The 23,555-nt window shown below is 43.3% G+C and overlaps 1 protein-coding gene across 2 annotated transcripts; it reads left to right on the top strand.

Moving 5' to 3' along the window:
- Positions 1-5,041: 5,041 nt before the first annotated feature.
- On the top strand, positions 5,042-23,193 carry Rragc (Ras related GTP binding C). Of its 2 annotated transcripts, none has more exons than XM_055611365.1 (7): positions 5,042-5,353; positions 7,381-7,584; positions 8,503-8,702; positions 11,761-11,875; positions 12,543-12,685; positions 15,936-16,084; positions 21,744-23,193. In XM_055611365.1, exons 1-7 carry the CDS (start codon positions 5,120-5,122, stop codon positions 21,893-21,895), a joined length of 1,197 nt encoding a protein of 398 aa, XP_055467340.1. In that variant the 5' UTR covers positions 5,042-5,119; the 3' UTR covers positions 21,896-23,193. The 2 variants fall into 2 exon arrangements, with proteins under 2 accessions (XP_055467340.1, XP_055467341.1); XM_055611366.1 differs by having other exon boundaries at positions 21,753-23,193.
- The last annotated feature ends 362 nt before the right edge of the window (positions 23,194-23,555 follow it).

Genomic DNA, 23,555 nt, shown 5'->3' on the forward strand with positions numbered 1-23,555 from the left:
TCACAGTAAGATATATTGCTGGTCACTTCTTCCTCACTGACAAACATCTAAGCCTTTCTGTGTCATGCCTCATATCCTTGTTTGGCAGCCTGTCTTTAAATTTTGATCACTGCACCCATCCAATCAAAGCTAGTTTAACCAGCAGAGGCACTGGGACCTGCTGGAAACTGTGACCAATCCATTTACGAGGACACTGTAATCAGTCATGTTGGCAGGATTGTGGCAATGGTCTGCATTTCTTCCAGTCACAAGTTTGTTTCTGGAGGGTGGCCAAATACTCCTGGAGGAACGTTCAGCTGGACAGATTCCCATTTACTATCAGTCTGAGTGCCTCCTGGGTGGACAGCACTGGGCTATGTGCTGGTGTGGTAAAGACTCCATTAGGAGACAATACAAGGTGGGTAAGGATGTGCTAAGAATTGTAGGAATAAGCCAGGTGTGGTGGTGCATACCTGGAAATCCCAGCACTTGGGGAGGCAGAGGCAGGTGGATCTCTGAGTTTGAGGCCAGCCAGGGCTACAGAGAAAAAGCCTGTCTAGGAAAAAAAAAAAAAATTGTAGGAATAAGGCAGGGTCCTGAGGACTTAGAAGAAAGGGGACTTAGCTTCTTCAGGTAGTTTGTATGGCCATCATTTTGTTGATGCAGACAACTATGTATCTGTGACTGGCCTAGCACTTACTATGTAGCTGAAGATCCTCACTCCTCTGCTTCCCAAGTGCTAGGATTAAAGGTGTGTATCACCATGCCTAATCTAATGTTACATTTATGTCAGTAGGTCTGTGAAGTATCTCTTGAACCACCATTTTGCACATTAGTTGTACAGCATGTGGGTTAGATTACCACTTGCAGGTGGACACTGACCTGGGTCAGCCACTGATATTATAAGAATTCAAGGTCTGGGGCTAGAGAGATGGCTCAGTGGTTAAGAGTACTGGCTGCTCTTCTTGAGGTCCTGAGTTCATTTCCTGGCACTCACATGATGGCTCACAACCATCTACAGAAGGATCTGATAACCTCTTCTGGGGTGCAGATGTACACACAGAGCATACATACATTTAAAAAACAAACCCATCAATCGATCAATGATAGAAAAAAAGAAGGAAAAAGATTTAAGGTGAGTGGGAATGGTGAGCCACCTGACATCAGTGCTGGGAACGAAACTGGTCCTCTCCAGGGGCAGTGTGTGCTCTTAACCATCGAGCCCTGTTTCCAACATGTCTGTCACAGACTTGGAAGACTCAGGGTTAGGGTCAGGCAAGATGATGCTAAATGGAGTATGAAATGGAAGCCATTAGTTCAGTTCCTGCTGAACTCCAGCTGCTTCACTATAAAATAATTATTTTATTATAGATATGGTTCAGTGGGTAGAGATGCTTGGGTGCAGGCTTGAAGAACTCAGTTCAATCCGTGCATCCCACAAGGTGGCAGAGAATCATCTCCTGAGAGCTGTCCTTGCACATGTGTACACCTGCATGCACACAGGACATGTAAAAGTTCTGACCAGACATGATGATACAAGCCTGGCATCCTAGCACTTGGAGGCGGGAGGCTCAGGAATTTTAAAGTCATTTCTGACTACATAGTAAGTTAGAGGCCAGCCTTGGGTACTATGTAAAACCCTGTCTCACCTCCAACCCCCACAAAAGGTATGTGTGTATTTGTGTATGTGTGTGTTTTCACATCTTGCCTACCTTAAAAAGTTATTGTCAGGATGAGAGTAAATACAGTGAATATAAAAGTGCTTTGCAAACTGTAAAGGACTACCTGCAGATCAGTCAGTACTACTGCCACATCTATAAGCATCACAGAATTAGAAAGGCTGGTTGGTAGATTACTCTGGAACAAGTTTAACCATCATAATCTGGAGTACATATACTGCTATGCACAAACAAAAAAGTTAAAAACATCAAGTCCTATAGTGGCCAAAAAAAATGTAGTTACACAGAGTGAGTAGGATTTCTGACAAAATAATACTTCTGGTGATCCCTAATGTGTACTTTATACTCCAAGGACATTTTAAAGTCTATTTTCAAGAACAGATACACTGTCCAGGTGCTAAATAAGTCTTTCTGAAATCCCTACTGTTATTCTGTAGTTACCAGGCATCTGAGGGATGCTGTCAAGCATGAATGCATTTTAAAGAATAATGATTAATAAGGAGAAGGGATGTGAAAACATGGCTGAGTTGTTCAGTGCGGTTGCCACCAGCTACAAAACTGAGTTCCTCAATCACACCAGCAGTATTTCTAGCATCAGTGATCATATGGCCAGCAGATACTATGCAGAACAGAATAAACATGAAACATTCCCACTCTCAAAGTCCTATAGAACATTACTGTAAAGGCAATGATTGAAGCAACCGAGGGTAACAGGGAGCAGAGAAGACCGTTTTTGGGGGTGTGGAACTCACTGTTACTTCAGGTTGAAAAGACGTTTGGTGCATAATGAAGACTGTATTAGTAGAGGACTGTAATAGTAATGAAGCCTGTAGTGGGAGGGCTGAATAGTAAGTAATGAATAGTAATAAAGACTGACGGTAGAAGGGCTGTTGTGAAGTGACCACTGCTCTGTTCCAGTGTAGGCTGCTGCCTGTGATTAAAGGCATGTGCTACCAGGCCTAGGGTAGGTAGTGCTGCGGATGGAACCTAGGGTTTCGTGAAAACTAGTCCAGCCTTCTACAAACTGAGCTACATCTCCAGCACCTTGAACAAGAAACTATACGATTTAATTTTATGTGTATGAATGTTTGGCCTGCATGTATGTATGTGTACCATGTGTGTGCCTTGCCTCCTTGGAGACCAGAAGAGGGTATTGGATCCCCTGACACTGGAGTTACAGGTAGTTGTGAGCCATCTGGGTGCTGGGACTGACTATGGATCTCCTGTAACAGCACCAAGGGCTTTTCAACTGAGTCATTTCTCCAGCCCAGAATGAAATTTTAGACAGAACAAAGCTTTGGAGATGGCCCAGAAGGTAAAGCACTTGTTGCATAAATGTGAGGACTTGAGTTTGAATCCAGAACTCACATAAAGTTGGGCAGATTTGTGTCTAACCCCAGTGCTCCTGTTGTGAGATGGGACGTGGACAGGAGTCAGCCCAGAAATTTACAGGCTAGCTAGCTTTGCAAAGATAGTGCTAAACAACAAAGAAACTGTCCCAGAAATCAAGTAGAAAGGTTAAGATATCTGAGGTTATCCTCTGACCTCGACTCATAGAGCACACCCAAAACTGTTAAGCAGAACTTTTATCACAGCTACCCTTAAACTTGATTTCCTCTGGCACAACAGTTGGTTTTCTGAATCCATGGAAGTAAGCCAACTGGATTGGAAGTATTTGAGGGAAAATTGTACCGAGCACATGTAGACTTTATTTTTGTCCTTATACTATGCAAAAGTATAACAAATGTTTACTTCCCCCTCCTTAAAAAAAAGGGTCTCTAGCTTAGGCTATCAAGAACTTAATGTGAAGCACAGGCTGACTTCAAACTTACTGGGGGAAGCCTGTATCTGCCTTTAATATACTGGGATTTGCAGATGTGTGCCATGATGCCCAGGCTAAGACACCATCTCATTGTACTAATTATTATAATTAATGCAGAGATGATATAAAGTACATGTGCAAATAGCCAATATAAGGAACTTGACTGTCTTCTAGTCTGTTAATGGGATTAAGGGTGTCCTGAAAGCAGTCTCCCAGAGATGTTGAGGGACATACACATTTAAGTGCTTTCTACCTCCTTACTAGATACTATAGACTTAATATTTTTTGGGTGAGGTTGTGATGACCTCTGAGGATAGCCGGCCTTCAACTTCTAGATCAGGTAGAACCAAAGTACCAGACCTACACAAGCTTACTTTTATCTTCACAATCAAGTCAATCTGAATCTGAGCAGGGGATGAGGCTAGGTGGTAGAATTTGCCTAGCATACCCAAAAGACCCAGAATTCCATTCGCAGCCCTGCAAACAACAGTCAACCTTGTAAGACCAGGACCCTTACCCGTACTCCTTTTAAGTGTACAGGGCTATATTGGAAAGTCAAATTTTCACTTCTGCAGTGCAAGACTTGAAAATTCTCCTTAAAGTTTTCTGAAATACACTTTGGAGCAAGCATTTGCCTTCATTATTTCTAATTCCTCTGGTCTCTAATCACAAGGCAGTCAAAGACGATGCAGTAAGCATTCAGTTGCTGGATGGGATGGTGGAAGCGCACTCTGACTAAGTGGGAACGAGGAAGCTGGAGTCCGTGGAATATAAACACAGCAGTATTCTATCAGCGATCTGCTTGCAGAAAGTTAAGATATTTTGGCATGCTTGTATTTGTTTTCCTTATCGGGCTCCAGCTACCAGCTAGGGTAAGTTATCCCCGAGACTCTTAACTGCCTCTTTCGCACATACCGCATCCTTTGGTTCTGGACCGGTTCACACACGGTCTCTGGTGGACTTCCTCAACCAATTCCGGAGCATTCGTCTGTGCTCATGGCCTTCTCACGTGAGATCTGTACTGAGTCTACTTACACAGAGGTCCAATCTCTGTTAACCTTCAAGCACCTCGAGGGCAGGCAGGCAGGCAGGGGCATTTCAGTTTCAGTTTCCAGTGCCTTCCTGGTACCCAGGACCTGGCAGGCATCAATAAATACTGGCTGGGCAGCTGCAACCGGAGGGGGTGGGAGGGTGGGGGTGGGACAATGAATTCTTACCCAGACGCCCAGAAGCATCTTCCCTGCGGTACTCTTGGAGCCTGGAGGGAGGCGGGGAGCGGGGAGCAGCCCGGCGCGCACAGGGCAGGCCGAGGTGCGTGCGGGTTGCGCCCAAGGCGAAGGCCCAGAGCCCGACGAGAGGCGCGGCCGGGCCGATCTCCTCGTGACTCCTCCCCCCCCTCAGCCCCTGCTAGTCAGGTGATTCCGGGCACGTGATGCACACCACCTATCCTGCTGCTCTGGAGTGGCATCCCGGCCAGCCAGTAAGGAGCCGGGAGTCGGCGGCAGCCCAATCTGAGCCGGGCTTAGGGGCGGACCAGCGGCGGCTGCTGCCGGGGGCGGTGGCAACAGCGGCGGCCTGGGAAGGCGGCGGCCTGGCCTGGCCTGGCCTGTCAGGGCGCGGGCGGCGGCGGTCCAGCACCATGTCCCTGCAGTACGGGGCGGAGGAGACGCCCCTGGCCGGCAGTTACGGCGCAGCCGACTCGTTCCCCAAGGACTTCGGCTACGGTGTGGAGGAGGAGGAAGAGGAGGCGGCGGCGGGTGGCGGCGGCGGCGCGGGGGCCGGCGGCGGGTGCGGCCCGGGCGGCGCTGACAGCTCCAAGCCAAGGATCCTGCTCATGGGGCTGCGGCGCAGCGGCAAGTCCTCCATCCAGAAGGTGAGCGTCCCGCGCCGGGCCTCCAGCCCTCGGTCTCGCTCCGGTGGCGGCCGCCCGGGAGGCCCGAGAGGGTGGCGGCCTGGCGCTGCGTCCCAGCGCGCCGTCCACGCCTGCGAGCGCGGAGCCTGGGCGCGGTCCCCCTGGAGTCCCCGACCTGGGCCTCCGCGTTCGACTCCGTCGGCCGAGGGCCGAGCGGGCCGAGGAGGCGACGCTGGCTGGAGGGAGGAGGCAGGTTCGGGGCACCGCCCTAGATCTCCGCCCTCCTGGTCGCAGCCCTGGTGGCACTGACGAAACCAACCCGTCCTCTCCGGTTCTCACGTGGAGAACTCGGTGAGCGTCCTCTCCTGCCGCGTCTCACTTAGGTGACCGGAGTTTTCAAGGGATCCCTCCCAAGCTCCGGGACGTAGCAGTTCCAGAAAGGGCTGTGGCAAAGACCTTTTGTTATCAGTCTGTTGGAGACTTCTGTAACATCTCTTTTTTGGGTGGGGGGCGGGCGGGGGGTGGTTCCCAACACTGCACCTACTTTATTTAGTACTTGTCCTGTAATTGCAGTTACAGGTGACAGTTTCCTGTAACTGGTCACAAAACCCTTTGGAGACAAAGTGTTTTTCAGGTTGACATCAGTGCATTTTTTTTTTTTTTTCACCTTGTGTCTGTCAAGAACGAATAGAATGCCTGAGGCCTTTTATTTTTAGTGAACAGGGAAATACAGGCAGGGTTGACATCGTTCGTCAGCCGTTCCCATTACAGACAGAACATTCTAATAAAACTGGTGTCAGAGATGCCTGGACTTTTTTCTGTTTCCACTCTGATGCAAAGGTCCATCCAAAAAGAAATCTCTCTGGTATTTTGTAGATGCGGTGTTTTTAAAAAGTAACGCCCCCCTCCTCTGCATTTGCTAGACTGTTATTTGTTGTCTCAAGTCTGTGTCAAAAGTTAGGCTCTCTGGGGGGAGGGGGTGGGAAGTGCTTGCGCTTGAACTCAGAGCCTTGTGTTGCTAGGTAAGAACTCCCATTGCAAAACCTGTGAGGACCTTTTTTCTCTTCCAGGTTAACGCTGAAAGGCAAGTTTGCTGTTTGTTAGGGTTGTATCAGGCAAGCTTTAAAACTACATCTCCAGCCCGGCTGTGGTTTTTGTTTTTGTCAGGTATCCCTACCTTGAACTCAGTATGTATCCAAGACTTGGCTTTGAACTTCTAAGTCTACCTCAGTGCAGAGCTTACATGTGTGAGTCACCATGTTGGTTTTACTTGGTTGGAGGTTCACGCCAGGGCTTTATGCACAGATGCTCCGACCACACTGATCTCTGGCTCCCTGCTGTGATGATTAGCAATTCTTTACCATTGTCTTCACCATTTCTTTTCACCTGGAGCTGCCACCTCCCTCTTCCCACAGGCTTTTTCCTGCTTCCCACTCGGGACAGTTTTACTTACTCAGGATCCAATCTATTTTATTTTCAATATTGTTCCCTAGAGGCTAAGGCAGGCATTTGTGTTATTTTTGAATGAAAACAAAGTCTTAAACTTTACCTAGAATAGTTTCATGATCTTAAAGCAAGTTTTGACAAGTTTTCAATCTTTGAGAAAACACAATAGAGCCTGGCAAGGTGGCACTGGAGGAGGTAGAGATAAGAAAATTGAATGTGGAGGTTAGTCTGGGCTACATAGCTAATACCCTTTATCACCCCCCCCCAAAAAAAAAAAAGCAAATAAAAAAATTACAGACACTGAGAATAAAAAAAAAAAAAAAAAAACACATGGAAACAGCCTGGGCGAGAGAAATGGTGGCAGTAGAAGTAATGCAGTCAAAGTAGTAAAGAAAAACTCTTCAAAATGGATCCAGTGGAAGTTAACTTGATATCTTTTGTGAGAAATAGAAGAATAGTTCCAGTGATTTACCATCCGGTTATTACCTTATTTATTTATTTTGTAGCAAGGTAAAACATTTAATGTTAGTGCCATGGGTTTAATTTTAGATATCAATTCTATAGTGAAACAGTCCTGAAGTTGTCTCTGCTTTTCTTAACAGGTGGTGTTCCATAAGATGTCACCCAATGAGACTCTCTTTTTGGAAAGTACCAACAAGATTTATAAAGACGACATTTCCAATAGCTCCTTTGTGAACTTCCAGATTTGGGATTTTCCTGGGCAGATGGACTTCTTTGATCCAACTTTTGACTATGAAATGATCTTCAGGGGGACAGGAGCATTGATATATGTCATTGATGCCCAGGTAGTTAGCCATGATGATGTATACTCTTCTCTGGTGTTGGAAAGATCTAGAAACAGGAAAGTTGTTTGTCTCCTTTGTCATATGCTTGAAGCTTCTCTCTTTCCAAATGCTCCCCTGACCATCTAAGACGGGCAGCTGCAGAGGCACCTGTCGTTGTACAGTCCAGACTCAGGTGCTCGGGAGACGTTATTCACATCCAGTCCCAGTTAATGAGCAGTGACCATTGGCTTCCTACTCTCACTGGTCAATAACAGATACTGCTGTACTTTATTATCTATTGCAGTGGTGACCCCAACCATTGAAGCGTCCTGTCAGTGGCCACAATATCAGGAAAAACATGAGAAATGAATGCTTACACTTTTCCTGATTTGCTTAGGTTGAATTTAATCTAGTAAGATATACTAGGGCTCACTGTGTGGCAGACAGTCAGGTGGGACTGTATCCCTACCTTTCAGCCTGTCCTTTGTAAGTCAGAGCATTAGGAAAGCTTTGTGAGTGGTGCCGGCTCACAGTAGTGTGCGCTTTCTCACACAGGATCTGAGCCACTGCACAGTGTGGTGTGGGCAGTTACTCCTGTTTACAGCGCTTGACTTGAGGTCAGGATGTAAGCAACATGGGTGGAGCCACACGCCTCATCAGTGGCCCAGCTGGGGTTACTTTAACCGTTCCAGTGGAAAGAAGTGTGCATCTGGACTTTCTTTTCTTCATAGTAACATTTGAAATTCAGGCATTGACTTGGTATTTGATTTTCTGATAAAGTGAAGAGCTATTTACTAGTTATATGTCAGCACATCTGAATATTTATGAGTAATTAGGATAACTGCTTTCTGTGGTTGGGGAAAGAGGTGGTTTGAGGCTTTCTTGTTACTTATGTTTTATAAGTTTTTTTTGTTAAAAACATTTTGTTCTGACTTTCAGGATGACTACATGGAGGCTTTAACACGACTTCACATTACTGTTTCTAAAGCCTACAAAGTTAACCCAGACATGAATTTTGAGGTTTTTATTCACAAAGTTGATGGTCTGTCTGATGATCACAAAATAGAAACACAGAGGGACATTCATCAAAGGGCCAATGATGACCTTGCAGATGCTGGGCTGGAAAAGCTCCATCTTAGGTAACAACACGCTGTTTGATATGAGAGCCTATAAATGTATTCCCATCTCTGTCACTGCAAAACCAGACTTCTGTGATTGGTGTGCTCTGTCCCAATCCTGTAATAATTTTAATCTCTTCTTTGTTGAATTCTAAGCTGTTTTGTAAGCTTTGTGTTACTGAGAAGTTACTTTTCCCCTTTTTTCATTTACCTGATGAGTGAAGTCATGTGAAGTGTTTCCATTGGCGCTTTTGCAAATTCATCTCAAGGGACTGGAGTCAGGCTGTTTCCTCATGGCAATGAGTCTGCTTTCGGACTTCTCCCCTCTTGGTTTCTTCACTTTTTAACCCCCATTGGCTTTGTGTAATAAATCTGTCACTTTTTTTTTTGTGAAAGTTGAGTGTTAGTCTTTTCAGAGTCTCACATAGGAAGAGGCTTTTAAAGGTGAACATGTTCAAGTCTGGACTGACTCTAGTGTTTCTTAGCTTTTAAAAAAGTTTTAAAAAAAGCTCTGAAGTTAGGTAGATCTGTCTTCTGTATTTATATAGTGTTGTTGTCGAGTTGGAAGGACTGCTGGTTTACAGTTAAGTGTCAAGAACTTAAAGAACACATACTAATTTGGATTAATAATTATGTGTTTTATGTATTTGTGTTCTAAAAGTGTCTGAGGAATGTTATTGTATATCTTGTGATAATAGGAAGAAATGAGTATTTACAAGTCCATAAGAGCATGTCCACTTAATCATAAAAACAGCTTAAAGGGGAAGCAGAGAAGAGATACAAGTGTAATTTCCTTACCCCTGGCCTGTTACAAAAACTTCCTTCTATACTCAAGTGGGTTGTCCTAGCCCCAAGGTTCTCAGGGCCTTCGGCTGTAGAGTCTTTCAAGTAGTTTCTAGAAAACATAGGTACAATCTCATTGACCTAGGATTAATATTTTAAAATACAGGTAATTCATGCTTAATAAAGTTGAGAAAGTTGAGTCTTTATCAGAGTTGTGTATGGTGTTGTACCTTTGTAATCCCAGCACTTGGGAGGCAGAGGCAGGAGGATCATTGCAAAGTTTAAGTCAGCCACCCAAGGCTACTTAGATCCTGTCATGAAAAAACAGAATAAATGTTTATAAGGGTGAAAGTACCATCCATAAATCCATCAATCTTAAGGATCTGTTAATTTTTTTTTCCATAAATTTTCAACCTGCTCCCATGTACTGTTGAGGAAACATTCTAATTCTCTCTACTGTCAGTTGTTGAGCACTCCAGGATGTTTTATGGTTTCCCTTGTACTCAGAAGGACTGTAAACCTAGCCTGTTAACCTCCATATAATTTTCCGTCAAGCGTTTACTATTTATGTGCATTGAGGATTGAACCCAGGACTTTGTATAGTATCTGCAAGCATTCTACCCTTGTGCTACCCCCAGCACATCCCAAACTTCTTTAGTACCAGCAGTTTGATGGATGAGGTACAATTTGCTTTTCCATTTGTAGTAACTCAGCTTATGAACATGCTCTGAGCCTTGTGGGTTCTACCTGTCTATCTCCAGTTCACACAGGTTCTGAGGACCCTAACCTTGCTGAAGTTTTTGCCTAAAGGAAACACTGAAATCTCTCTTCCTTGCTAGTGTCAGGAGTCACGTGGCCTTACCTGCTATGGTACCCTTACATCTAGAGTAGAACTCCTTCTTGATTAGGTTCTTAATTCACTTTCTTGAAATTTTCTTTAAATTGTCTGTAAAGTATAAACATTCTAATTTCTGGTGTGGTAATATGTACATAAAATACATCATGGATTAGTGGTGCATGCCTGTAATTCTAGCACTTGGGGAAGCAGAGGCAGGCGGATCTCTGAGTTCAAGGCCAGCCTGGTCTACAAAGGGAGTTCCAGGACAGCCAGGGCTGTTGTTACACAAAGAAACCCTGTCTTGGAAAACAGAGAGAGCGCGCACACACAAACACACAGCCATATACATACATACATACGTACATACATACATACATCGTGGATACAATTAAATGATGAAAAATGTCCTCAGTAGAAAAAGCAGGTGGACTTGTTCAGTGTTTAAGGGCCCCTCTCTCAAATTTGTATTTAGTTAAATCTACATTTGATTTCTTGCTATAATCCATTTAGAGTCTAACTCTTTTATATGTCTCCATCCTCCTTAGGCTAATTACCTAATCCTAAGCACCAGAGGTGGTTATGGTTTTAGGGTGTTGTGGCTGCAGACTAGTTTTTTTACTCAGCAAATCCTTATGAACTTAGATTGAGAAGGACATGCTCATAGGAAATGTGTGGTGGAATTTTAAGTACTTAGCAGTGCTGTGGAGAGCAAAGCATGGCATAAGGATAGCAAGTATAAGTTTACTACTTATGTAGGCTAGTCAGGAAAGAACTTTCTCGAGAGGTGGGAGAAGAAATAATATGGTGTTACTATATAACCCTGGAACTCTGCTATACAGATCAGGCTGGCCTCAAGCTCACAGAGATCCACCTGCCTCCTCCCAGGTGCTGGGATTATAGGCTTACACCACCATGGCTGTCAGGAAAGAACCTTGTGAGGTGACATTTTAGAAATGTGAATTGTATTATTTAATAAATAATATATTATTCTGCTGAGTATGGTGACAAAAATCTGTAATTCCAGCTTTACTCAGGGAGGTGGAAACTTGAGGATTAGAAATTTAGGGTCATTCTCAACTATATGATGAGTTAGAGGCCAGCCTGGGCTCTGTGGTACCCTGTCTAAAAAAATGAATGAATGAATGAAATGAAATGACCATGTCATTACCTAGAATTTTGATTCAGTTTTGTGCTTGGGAAGTAAGTTTTAAAGGGTGGTTTGCAAAGGCTAATGTCACCCTTCATGTTTCTCTTTTGAAGAGCCTTTCTGGGTGTTTCCTCAGTTGCCTTCTGTGTAATGTAGCAAAAGCACAACCCTGTTGGGGAATGGTCTGTCAGAAATGATGTAGGTAGCAGACAGGGTACATTTGGATGTTAAGTAACTTGAAACTTAAGACATTATGACAGTAGTTACTGGTCTTATTTTATGAAATAACCATCCTGTATTGTATTTTTCAGCTTTTATTTGACTAGCATCTATGACCACTCAATATTTGAAGCCTTCAGTAAGGTGGTACAGAAACTCATTCCACAACTGCCAACTTTGGAAAATTTATTAAATATCTTTATATCAGTAAGTAGATTATTTCCTTTAATTTAATTTCCAATTCTGCTGTTGTTAAAGTGTTTGCATTTACTTCTTCAAAAAAAGAGACTTGAAGATCAGTGACTCAACATGTAAGATAAATACTAACATATAGTTTGAGTTGTTATATTCTGATTGTGTGTGTTTGTTTTAGGTAAAGTTCCCCATACTTCCTTACGCATCTTCCTGAAGGTTGGGATGTAGCTCTGTGGTAGAGTACCGCATAGCATGTGAAATGCCGTAGAATCAGCTCTTAGCACTTCACACACGCAATAGTAATCTGTTCTTGCTGGGTGTGGTGTTGTACACTATAATCCCATCACACAAGAGGCAGAGATGGGGCCTGAGAGGTCAGGGCAGCCTGAGACTCCTACCCAGTAAGGAGTAAGGCTGTTTTACTAAAGCCTCCCAACCAAGCATTATTTATTTTTGATATTTAAGTATATTTAAAAGATATGAAGGGTTGGGGTGAAATTCAGTGGTAGAAATTCATTTATTGAACCTTTCATTCAGTATCCCAGAACCATTTTTTTAAGAATGGAAAAATTACTTTTAAAATTAAGGTGGTTTTTTTCAGTAATTTAAGGTCTTTGAAAAATTGTATATTGTGATTCTTAAGAGAAACTGAACACTTACCCAATTTTGTTTTTCCAAGAATTCAGGTATTGAAAAAGCTTTTCTCTTTGATGTTGTCAGCAAAATCTACATTGCAACAGACAGCTCCCCTGTGGATATGCAGTCTTACGAACTTTGCTGTGACATGATTGATGTTGTAATTGATGTGTCTTGTATATATGGGTAAGTGCTTACACATTTCTGCAAGATCCCAGATAGGTGGAAAACCCACCTAATTCCTACCTCTGGCTTATACTGAATAAAATGAGATTTTTTTTTTTTTTAAAAAAAAATACATTTATTTACTTACTGTGTATGTGAGTATAAGTGTATAGGTGTGCATGTCATGTCACCTGTGTTGCGGTCAGAGAGACAGCTTTTGGGAGTTGGTTCTTTCCACTTATGTGGGTCTGGGTGATGACTCAGGTTGTCAGGGTTGGTGGCAAGCACCCTCACCCCCTGAGCCATCTCCCCAGCCTGGGTGAGATTGTTTAGAACATGTGTGTCACCTTAGAACATGATGTCTTTGTAAGCTGGACCTTCAGTGAGGATTGCAGAGAACAATTGGGAAGTCTCTGTACTGGGGGGAGTTTGTACTATCTTTTCTCTCCTGGGTCTTGGCAAGGTTTAAACAAACAAACAAACAAACAAACAAAGCCAACAAAAATTAATTTTTTAAAAATGATCTGGGGACCAGGTGTGGAGACAGAGGCAGGCAGATCTCTGAGCTTGAGGCCATCCTAGTCTACATAGTGAATTCCAGGCTAGCCAGGGCTACAGAATGAGACACTGTCTCAAAGTGTCCCCAAGATGGTCAGAACAGCCAAGTGAGGTTGCTTATCTGTAGAATTTCAGTGCATGGGAGGATCAGAAGTTGAAGGCCAGTCCCATCTAACCAAACAACAATAAATAAAGCACACTAAAATTGGTCTGAATAAATGCCGCTGCCTGAGTTAAACTCAGGTTTCATGGAATGGGGGACTTTTGGTTTTTGTTTTGATTTGGTTTCTTTATGTAGTCTTGACTGGCCTAGAACTTGCTATGTACATCATGCTGGCCTTGAACTAATAGAGCTCCTCATACTTTTCCCTCTTGAGTGCTGAGACTAATCTTCCTGTCTCCACCTACCAAGGGCTAGGATTACAGGTGTCTGTTATCACACCTGGTTTTATGTGGTGCTGGGGATAGAAGCCAGCTGCATCCCCAATTCAAGTTCCTTAAAAATCTTTCATAGAGAGTTTTGACCCAAAACAAAAATAAACAAACAAAAAGCCTTTAAGTTTTGAATCTACTTTTTAAGGTCATTAGTATATTTTATTCTTAGCTTTATTAACCATCAAAATCTGTTATCTCTAGGCATAAATAGCTATCTAGATGTTTCTCTTATTCTTTCTGCCCCTTATATAAGCCTTGCATTTGCCAAGCAAGTAAGTGCTTACAGAGCTGTGTCCCTGGCCAAGAATGTGCCTTTAATTTTTTTTAATTAAAAAGATTGCGTGTGTGTGTGTGTGCACGTGCGTGTACACGTGTGTGCATGTGTGTTTGGTGTGTGTGTTTAGGGTGGTGCGCACCATGGCATGCATATGGAAATCAAAGGACAACTCTTTTACTTGTCTTCTTTCATCTTTATGTGGGTTCTGGGGATTGAACTCAGTTCACAAGCTTGTGTGACATAGTGTTCTCATGTTAGGGTCTGACTTGATGTCATGTGACTCAACACTTGAAACTGCCAGCTACTGGCTGTGGGTCCAGTCACTGACGTCCATGTATGTCTGTGTTGCTTGTCAGCTGGTGCCTGCTCTCACTTCCCAAGTGGCACGGAATAGGCTCTCCTTGACCTCTGGCTATCAGCTGACAGTGCTCTGTACTTGCATTTCCTTTTCCATCAGGAGGAAGCAGGTTTTTTTTTATGCTTGTAAAGCATATTGCTCACTCTTCCTTACTGCTGTGACATTGGAAACTGCTTGGGATTGAATTAAAACCCTAAGTTTGAGCCCAGACCTTGCCAGACATCTTTTTACTTTTTATAAGTTAGAGTTTTACAACTTTATGGGCATAGTTTTCTTACTTGTATGTAGATAACTATGTTTTGCTTTCCCTAACCACCCTATGCCCCTCCCTGCCCAAGTTAAAATAGTTAAATAGGGAATAGTAACAATTTTTCTCTGCATTGTGAAGAACAATGTATGAAAAGCTGAGCTGTAAGATTTAGAGCAGTTTAAAAAAATAAGCTCTCCTTCATGAAAAGACAAGAGAAAACAGGGAAACATTGTTTCTTGCCAGATTCTTGATGGTAGCATTTACTTTTTAGTATGCTTCCTTCACTTTTTCTTAAAACAGTGTTTTGGAATTGTTCTTTCTCCCTGAATTCTCAGTTCTCTTCTCTCAGACTCTTGAGTGCTGGTGCCTTTCACCCTCCTTTGGAAGGCTAATACTTCTTTTAAGCTTTATACTGTTTATTATGAGTATGTGTCTATGCGCCTATGTGACTTTATGTGCATCATGTATAAGAAGCCCTTGGTGGCCAGCAAGCTTAGCACATTGCTGAAAGTGGATGACAGGGTTCTGAGCTGTCTGATAAATGTGCACTGGGAACAAAACCTGGGTCCTCTACAAGAACAGTAAGTGCTGTGAGCCAATGGGCCATCTTCTCAGCCCCCAAACACCTCTACCGAAGAGGCAGTTTTGGCAGCTCTTGAGTTCCATGCAGGTGCATGCATGTTGTGTACCACATGTGGAGGTCAGAGAACAACTTGCAGGTCTTTGGTGTGTTTCCACTTGTGGATTAAACTCCAGTTGTCATACTTGGCCACATACTCCCTTACCTGACAAGCTACCTTGCCAGCCCTCAAACTCTGTTTAAAAGTTTGTTTGTTTGCTTAAGTTGTTGTTTTTTAACATAATTCCTACCTCTCTCTGCCTGAGACTGATCTGTAGACTACAAATTTTCTTGATTTTATTTATTGATTTATTTTTAGTAAGGAAACAATAAAAGATGTCTGCGAAAAGGTATTATTGGTTTGGCATGTGTAACATATCCTGCAGTGGTTCACTGAGTTGGTGGCAGCTTCCAGGTGTTCATGTAGCTTGAGAGAAGTGGGGAGAGAAGGCCCTCAGCTGAGCTTCAGAGCACAGTCAGGGCTGCCAGTGGCCTGGCCAACATGGCATTGGGAATGTCAGTGGTTTAGAGCTACATCATTGTCACCTTTGTCTCCAAACGCTTTATTACAGTAGTGATGGAGGGACATGCAGAGCATTGCTATTGAAGCTCTGGATTGTGTTTGTGAATCTTACCTCTAAGTGATGACTGTCCCAGTGTTCTTCAGGTAGTATTGTTCTCAAAAGACATGTGGTGATCAGGTGGGAAGGTTTGCTCCTGTAAAAAAATGCCTAGTTGGGAAACTTGTAACAAATGGTGCTTTCTTTTAAATAGATTAAAAGAAGATGGAAGTGGAAGTGCTTATGACAAAGAATCGATGGCCATTATCAAGCTGAATAATACAACTGTCCTTTATTTAAAGGAAGTCACTAAATTTTTGGCACTGGTTTGCATTCTTAGGGAAGAGAGCTTTGAACGAAAAGGTAATGAAGATTTTTTTTAAAGCTGCTTGTATTTATTATTCATGGTTTAAATTTCATTCCTTTTTTTTTATTTTTTTTACTCTGTGTGTCTGTATGTGCGTGTATCTGTGCATGTGTGGGCCTAAATGTATGTCTGTGTACCATATGCATGCAGTGCCAGGGGAGGCCAGAAGAAGGCATTGGATCCCCTGGAATTGTAGTTATAGAGCATTGTGACTCATCATTTAAACAAACAAACAAACAAACAAAAAAATGTGCAATGATGACACATGCCTTTGCCTTTAATCCCAGCATTTGAAAAGTAGAGGCACTTCTGTGACTTTGAGGCTAGCCTGGTCTACAGAGTTCCAGGACAGCTGGGACTACACAGAGAAACCCTGTTTTGGAAAACAAAAACAAACAAAAAAAAGGAGACTTACTTACTATTTTATATGTGTGTCTGAGTGTATGTGTGTATACCACATGGGTACAGGAGCCTGAGGAGACCAGAAGAAGGTATTGGATTCTCTGGAGCACTGGAACTATAGTTGGTTTTGAGCCACCATTGGGTGCTGGGAACCAAACCTGGGTCCTCTGCAAGAGCAACAAACACTCTTTAATTCCTTCCTTCCTTCCTTCCTTCCTTCCTTCCTTCCTTCCTTCCTTCCTTCCTTCCTTCCTCCCTCCCTCCCTCCCTCCCTTCCTCCCTCCCTCCCTCCTTTCTCTTTCTTTCTTTCTCTTAATATTATTTTATGTGTATAGATTTTTTTTTCTTGCATGTATGTCTGTGTGCCACTTATTTGCAATGCCCACAAAAGCCAGAAGAAGATGTCAGATGCCCTGGAACTGGAGTTATAGACGATTATGAGCCACCATGTAGGTGCTGGAAATCAAATCATGACCCTCTAGAAAAGCAGCCAGAACTTTTAATTGCTGAGCCGTATCTCTAGCCTAAAGAGCTGTTCTTTTGTTGTTGGTTTGGTTTGGTTTTGAGACAGGGTCTCTTTCATGTAGTACTTGCTGTGTAGACCTTACAGAAATCTGTCTGCCTCCTGGATGCTGGGATTAAAGCTGTGGGCTACCACACCTAGCTAACATGCTGGGGTTTTTTGTTTGTTTGTTTGTTTGTTTGTTTGATTTTTGTTGTTGTTGTTTTGTTTTTGAGGCAGGGTTTCTCTGTGTAGCCTTGACTGTCCCTATATTCACTTTTTAAATCAGGCTGGCCTTGAACTCATAGAGATCTGCCTGCCTCTGCCCCCCTGAGTACTGGGATTACAGGCATGTGTCACTGTACTCAGCTTAAAATGCTGTTCTTACGTTACATTTTTTGTTATGATTTCTTAGGTTCTTGAAAACACCACTGTACCATAATACTAATGGCTGTCTTATAAGCCAACTTAAATACATCTGTGTCTTCTGTCTATATGTAGCCTAGACATTCTCTTTCCTTTTAATCTTGTGCTTTTAAATCATTTTTAAAAATCTTCCCCTTTCCTCCTTATATTTTTGTTGGCTCTTCTTGCGTTTAGTTTGTTTTTGGTCTGAGCCAGTCTATAGCTATTGCCTTGGCAAGGGCCTTTCTCATTCTGTAGGCTCTTCAGTCTTCTGGATCATGTGACTGTCAGTCATTCCTTGATCACAACATTCTTCTCTAGATCACCTTGTATATTTTTTTGTCTCCTATTTTCTTCTGGCTAGTTTTTTTTTTTTTTTTTTTCTTAATTCCATGTTCTTTAGAGTCTAGTCTTTCTGCTTGCTGTTTTACTCTTTACGTCAGCTCCTCCAGTTCATGGCTTGGGAGTTTGTTCTCTCCTACTATGGGTTCCAGGGATTGAATTTTGGTTGTTAGGCTTACCTGGGAATGCTTTTGAGCTGGGCAGGCAGTGGTAGCCTAGTGCTCAGAAGGCAGAGGCAGGCGGATCTCTTCAGTTGAGGCCAGCCTGGTCTACAGAGTGAGTTCCAGGACAGCCAAGGCTATACAGAGAAATCCTGTCTCGAAAAAACAAAAAACAAAAAAGTGCTTTTGCCCATGAAGCTAGCTCTCTCCAGCTGTAGTTTAAGGCTTGGGTTAATTAGTTTGTGACTGAAAAATTTATACCTGCAAATCTCTCAGGAGTGCATGTTCTAGTACCATATTTAGAAATTATTGATGAGGTATCTTTGCTTCAGTATTTGCCTGGTGTTCTGGCCATTGTGGACAGTCATCATTCTTAATGATAACCATTCTTCTCTAATCTTTTCACCTCTGACTCTTTCCTTCCCTGCTTTTGTCACAAGTTATACCCTTTTTCTTACATTCAAACTTTGATGTCTTGCCATTAGGTAATTGGTGTTTTTTTGTTTTGTTTTTTCAGAACAGGGTTTCTCTGTATATAGTCTTGACTGTCCTGGACTCACTTTGTGGACCAGGCATGAACTCATAGCAATCCGCCTGCCTCTGCCTTCCAAGTGCTGGGATCAAAGGCATGTGCCACCACCAACCAGTTTTGGTAATTGGTGTTTTTAAAATGCCTTTGTATATTGGTCCATAGATGGGATTTCATGTTCTCTTTTCATTCCTCTGCGTTGCTCACGTTGAATTTTTATTAACTCTTACTATGTATTCCTGAAACACATTCCTCGTGGGGTTTTTCCATTTCTCTCTGTAATGGCTGCAGCCCGAGCCCACATTCCTGCATACCTGTGTTCCTACAATAGCCTGCAGCAGAGTACTGTACTATCACTGCTGCGCTGGGTGATTTATATTTGAAGATCTCTGCTGTGTGCTGTATTTCGCCATATGCAGCAGTCAACAAGAGGTCTTGTCTCCAGGTAGAAGTCGAGGCAGCAGAGAATACACACTCAAAGCTGTCCCTGGTCACACATATACTATGGCAAGTATACACCTGCACTCATGCTCACATTCACACACTCACATGTTCAGACACAGATAAAAAAATCCCATTCTTTCGCCTGAGCCTTAAAAGAAATATTTCATATATAATATTTTTTCCTATTAAATAAAACGTGTGTTTATTTTTGACCATAAGAGCCAGTGTGAAGTCTGGAGAGGTAGATGAGTGGTTAAGATCACTCCTATGATTATCACTTCCAGATGATCATAGCAGCCCTGTGGGGTGACTCACAACCACCTGTAACTGTCGCTCCAGGATCTAATGCCTCCTGGCCTCTGTGGGCACTGCACTGAGGTACACATGCCCACATAGACACATAGTTAAGAAAAGAGCTGACATGACATACAGCTGCAGTCTTGTGTATATTTCTCCTGGTATACATATTTTTTTGTGCTATGTATTTTTCCAATGCATAATTTAGTCTTTGGCTTCATGTCTATCCATAAATAATGTGCAGGTGATGCTGAATTGAAGTTAGTTTTTGCAACATGCACATTTCTCCTTGTTCAGGGTTATTTTTGAGATTTTTTTTCCACTGCTGCATATGGGTTGTATACTGAACTTTGTTTTTGTTGCTGGACATTCAGATTATTTCAAAGGTATAACTAATTTTGTGACAAATACCTATGAATAAGCTGTGTATAATGTCTTGTATCTTTAGTTCCAACACTTGAAAGGCAGAGGCAGGAGGATGTTGTATGTTTGAAGCTGTCTAGGTGTCTTAGGGTTTCTGTTGCTGTGACCAGATACCAGGACCCTTTCCAACCCTTGGAGAGGAAAGGGTTTCGGCTTGCAGTTCGTGCCACAGTCCACCTGTCACTGAGTGCAACTCCCTGAGGGTGGGAACTCAAACAGGGCATGATCCTGGCAGCACGAGCTCATGCAGAGGCCATGGAAGGGTGCTGCTTACTGGCTTGTTCTCTATGGCTTGGTCAGCCCCCTTTCTTATAGAACCTAGGACTTCCTACCATCCCAGGGTTGGCACCACCCACAAGGCTGGGCCTTCCCCATATTAACCGTCAATCAAGAAAGTACTCTACATACTTGTCTACAGGCCAGTTCTGTGGTGCATTTTCTTGATAGAGTCCTTTCCGGATGACCTACCTTGTGTTAAATTGACCCGATACAAGTTGCCATCTCAAACAAAACAAAATGGGCTGGAGATGTGGCTCTATGTTAGAGTGCCAGTATGGCATGCAGGAGGCTCTGGGTTCATAACCCAGCACCACATAACTGAGTGTGGTGTTACAGACCTATAACCCCAGCACTTGGGACGTGGAGGCAGAATCAGAAGTTTAAGGTCATCCTCGGCTACTTAATGGATTTGAGGCCAGACTGGGCTGTGTGAGAGACTGCCTCAAAAAATGAACAAACAGTAACAGCAACAAGCCCCAAGCTGAAGCCAATGCCCATGAACAGATTTGCTTTGCATGTGTGTCACCTGTATCTAGCGTGTGTATGCAAGAATGGGGTATAGAATAGATGCATTAACAAAGGACTCTCCCAAGTGGCTTTCCCTGTTTTACCCCTCATAGCACTGTGAGTGTTCTCATCCTGTTGTCTCCTTGATAATGCTTGATTCTCAGTCTGTAGGTGTGAAATGGTAACCATCTCATTTTTACAGATTTAATTGATAATTAAGACAGGGATTTTTATAGCAAAGTACCTATTTGTGGACATTCAGTTTTCTTCAGTAACTTGTTTTTTATTTTATAATTTAGTAACTTTTATTTATCTGTGTGTATGTGTACACATATACAAAAATACAAGAACTTACTGAAATCTAGCTAGTATACCCAAAGTTCCGCCTCATCCCTGAAGTTTTCATTGCCAACTTTGCCCTGCCTGCATTTAGCTCTCCTTTCTGTGTACTTCTTTCCAATTTGTAGTTAGTTGGCAGATTGTGTGTGTGTGTGTGTGTGTGTGTGTGTGTGTGTGTGAGAGAGAGAGAGAGAGAGAGAGAGTTTTGGCTTTCTGCCTCAGCTAGCATATGCTTGAAAGTGTGGACCTGATGTTGCTACTTTTGACACATTACATCAGCTCTTAATGCTGTCAATAAGTGTTCAAAGACTTATCAATTCTGTTATAAATTACTGAACGGTCACATGATTAGGCCACACAGTGCTTTTTGGTATTTGATGTGGACAAGTACAGGAGGGGCGGTCTTGCTATGCCAGTGGGTATAGATGGTTCTTAGGATTGGAGAGCTTGCTATCCAGTTTGGGCATTTTATAATTTCAAGCCAAGTGCTTGTATGTATCCAGGCCAGGGGAGGCTGGGAAGTAGACTTTTTAAAGCTCAGTATCAGCTGCTCACTCAGAATTGGGGTTCTACATATAAAGGTGAAGGGGGACAATGACAATCTGCTCTTTCTGTCACAAGAGGAACTTCTGTTCACCCAAAGTCTCAAGTGGGTGTTCAGTTCCTAAAACAGATAGAGAGGAAGTGTCCCTCTCTAAGATGGGCCAGGCTGCGGGAGCACTGCAGAGCTTACAGCAGTGCTGCCTGCCTCCTTCCTGCAGACCTCACTAGCTGCTCTACAGGGCAGTTTGGCAGTAGAAAGAATACTGCCCTGATTTCAGGTTTTATTAACACGTTCATTTCCCCATTTGATTTGTTTGATTACCAGCCCTCCTGTCCACTCCTGTCCTAGAGGAAAAGTGTTAGCTGCTGGGTTCTTGCTTTATCATGATTGCAGTGTGGAGAATTTCAGATAGTGGGGAGCTTTACAGTTGACATTAAGTAGACAGATTCTTTCTCTCTCTCTCTCTCTCTCTCTCTCTCAGGTTTGATAGACTACAACTTCCACTGTTTCCGAAAAGCTATCCATGAGGTGTTTGAGGTGGGTGTGACTTCTCACAGAAGCTGCAGTCACCAGACCAGTGCCCCAAGCTTGAAAGCATTGGCACACAATGGCACGCCTCGGAATGCCATCTAGTCTGAATCTCAGCGGTGGAGGCTCAATGCCGGTTCACTCCTCACTCCAGGGTCAGGTGCCATGTGCTACAGGACACGCGAGCTGCTGCCTGTGGGAGTCTGGAGACAGCGGTGGAACTTCTCGTTGCTGAAAGCCCTTCAGCCGACTGTGTTCAACTGATGAAGCTACTATCTCTTTAAAGTACAGCACAAAAGAGTTATAGAGACCTCAGAGATCAGTGTGTCTTTCTCCTCTTTTGAGTCCTACTTTAAATAGATGGAATATTTTGGACCTGGAGAGGATACCAGTTTTCCATCTTTACCAGTGAATGTTGCTGTCAATTCCAGCCTAAAACAGTAGGAAAACTGAGTTTTATATGCTTCCCTTAGGCTTTCACTTGAGTAGTGTCTAAAGACCTTGCTTTGCTTACGTTCTAACACTGCCTCTCAGAGCTCAGATCTCACTGTACCTCTAAGTCCTTGGAAGTGCATTAGCTTGCTGACTCAGAAGACTCAGCAAAGGATGTTTCTGTGTTTGTCCTGAAGAAAAGAGGAAGTTTCTGTGTGGCATCAGGGAGAGCCAGGCTGCATCAGTTCCCTGGATGTGTTGAGGAAAAAAAACTTTGAAACCGAAGATATTTTCCACACCTGTGGTTTGGGTAGCAGATGGATGTGCTCTCCTCATTTGATCATGATCATGCACAATGTAACAAAGGGAATTTAAGACAGAAAGGCTTCCCCACAGTCCCTCACAGTGAGGGGACAAACTCATTATGTCACTGTACTTAGCTCACTTTTCTTTAATCTTGATGCCATGCCTTTTATGCTGTGTAGGCTCTTTAAGAATTGTTTTTGACCACAGATGACCCAAAGGTTCTGGTGGACTGTCCGCTTGGGTTGGAGCAAGTGTGCGATGGTACAGCGTGTGCTACTTTACACGCTGTCTGTGGTCTCCTGGCACCAAGTGTCAGCTGTGGTCTTTTCCTTTGCCTGGGATATGAATTCATAATTGTTTCTCTTGTTCATGGCTGATACCCTTCCCTTTGATTTAGACTTAGACATTTTCTTTACTGCACATGCCCAGTAGTCACATTCCAAAGCCACTGGACCACTTTAGTGCATCAGTGCCGCTGTTGAGTGACATGTACTCAGGTCTGTAACCTAGCAGTGAGACTTGAAGTGCTTCCTGCAGATGACTGACTGTTGAGTATTTACATGGACCATGGTGATATCCAAAGGAAAAATGCTTTTATATTTATAGATTATTTCATTGAAGTATATGTAAAATGGGTATCAATAAATGTATTTACTCCAAAATCAGTTTTTCTTGTGCTGTGGTCAGACGGGTGGTTCTATCGGTTCATGTCCTTTGATGCTGTGTGCAGTTAACCCTTCCTTCCGTTCAGCGCTTCTGGTTTTGCCTTGATGTCATTTCCATGGCTCATTTCTGCTGTGGAGTAGGAGGGCTAGGCTCAGATGAGAGCGTGTTTGGATTTGGGGTTTTACACCACCAGACCTCACTGGTGGTGGGAAGTGTCCAGAGCCTGGCATGGCTTGCACAGTGCATTCAAGCAGGGGGGTGAGGAGACTGTATGGTAGAGAGGGGTAGACATGGTGGGTGAGATGGCTTAGTTGGTAAAAGTGCTTACCACCAAGCCTGAGTTCAGTCCCCAGGATCTACA

Source organism: Psammomys obesus, unplaced genomic scaffold (genome assembly GCF_907164565.1).
Source record: "Psammomys obesus unplaced genomic scaffold, mPsaObe1.curated_primary_1811, whole genome shotgun sequence".
Classification (NCBI taxonomy): Eukaryota; Metazoa; Chordata; class Mammalia; order Rodentia; family Muridae; genus Psammomys; species Psammomys obesus.

Excerpts from the sequence above, each read along its gene's own strand:
- Rragc (XM_055611365.1), top strand. The coding sequence starts at position 5,120 with ATGTCCCTGCAGTACGGGGCGGAGGAGACGCCCCTGGCCGGCAGTTAC. Across the intron at positions 7,585-8,502 it reads TATATGTCATTGATGCCCAG|GATGACTACATGGAGGCTTT; the intron begins GTAGTTAGCCAT and ends TCTGACTTTCAG. Across the intron at positions 8,703-11,760 it reads CTGGAAAAGCTCCATCTTAG|CTTTTATTTGACTAGCATCT; the intron begins GTAACAACACGC and ends TGTATTTTTCAG.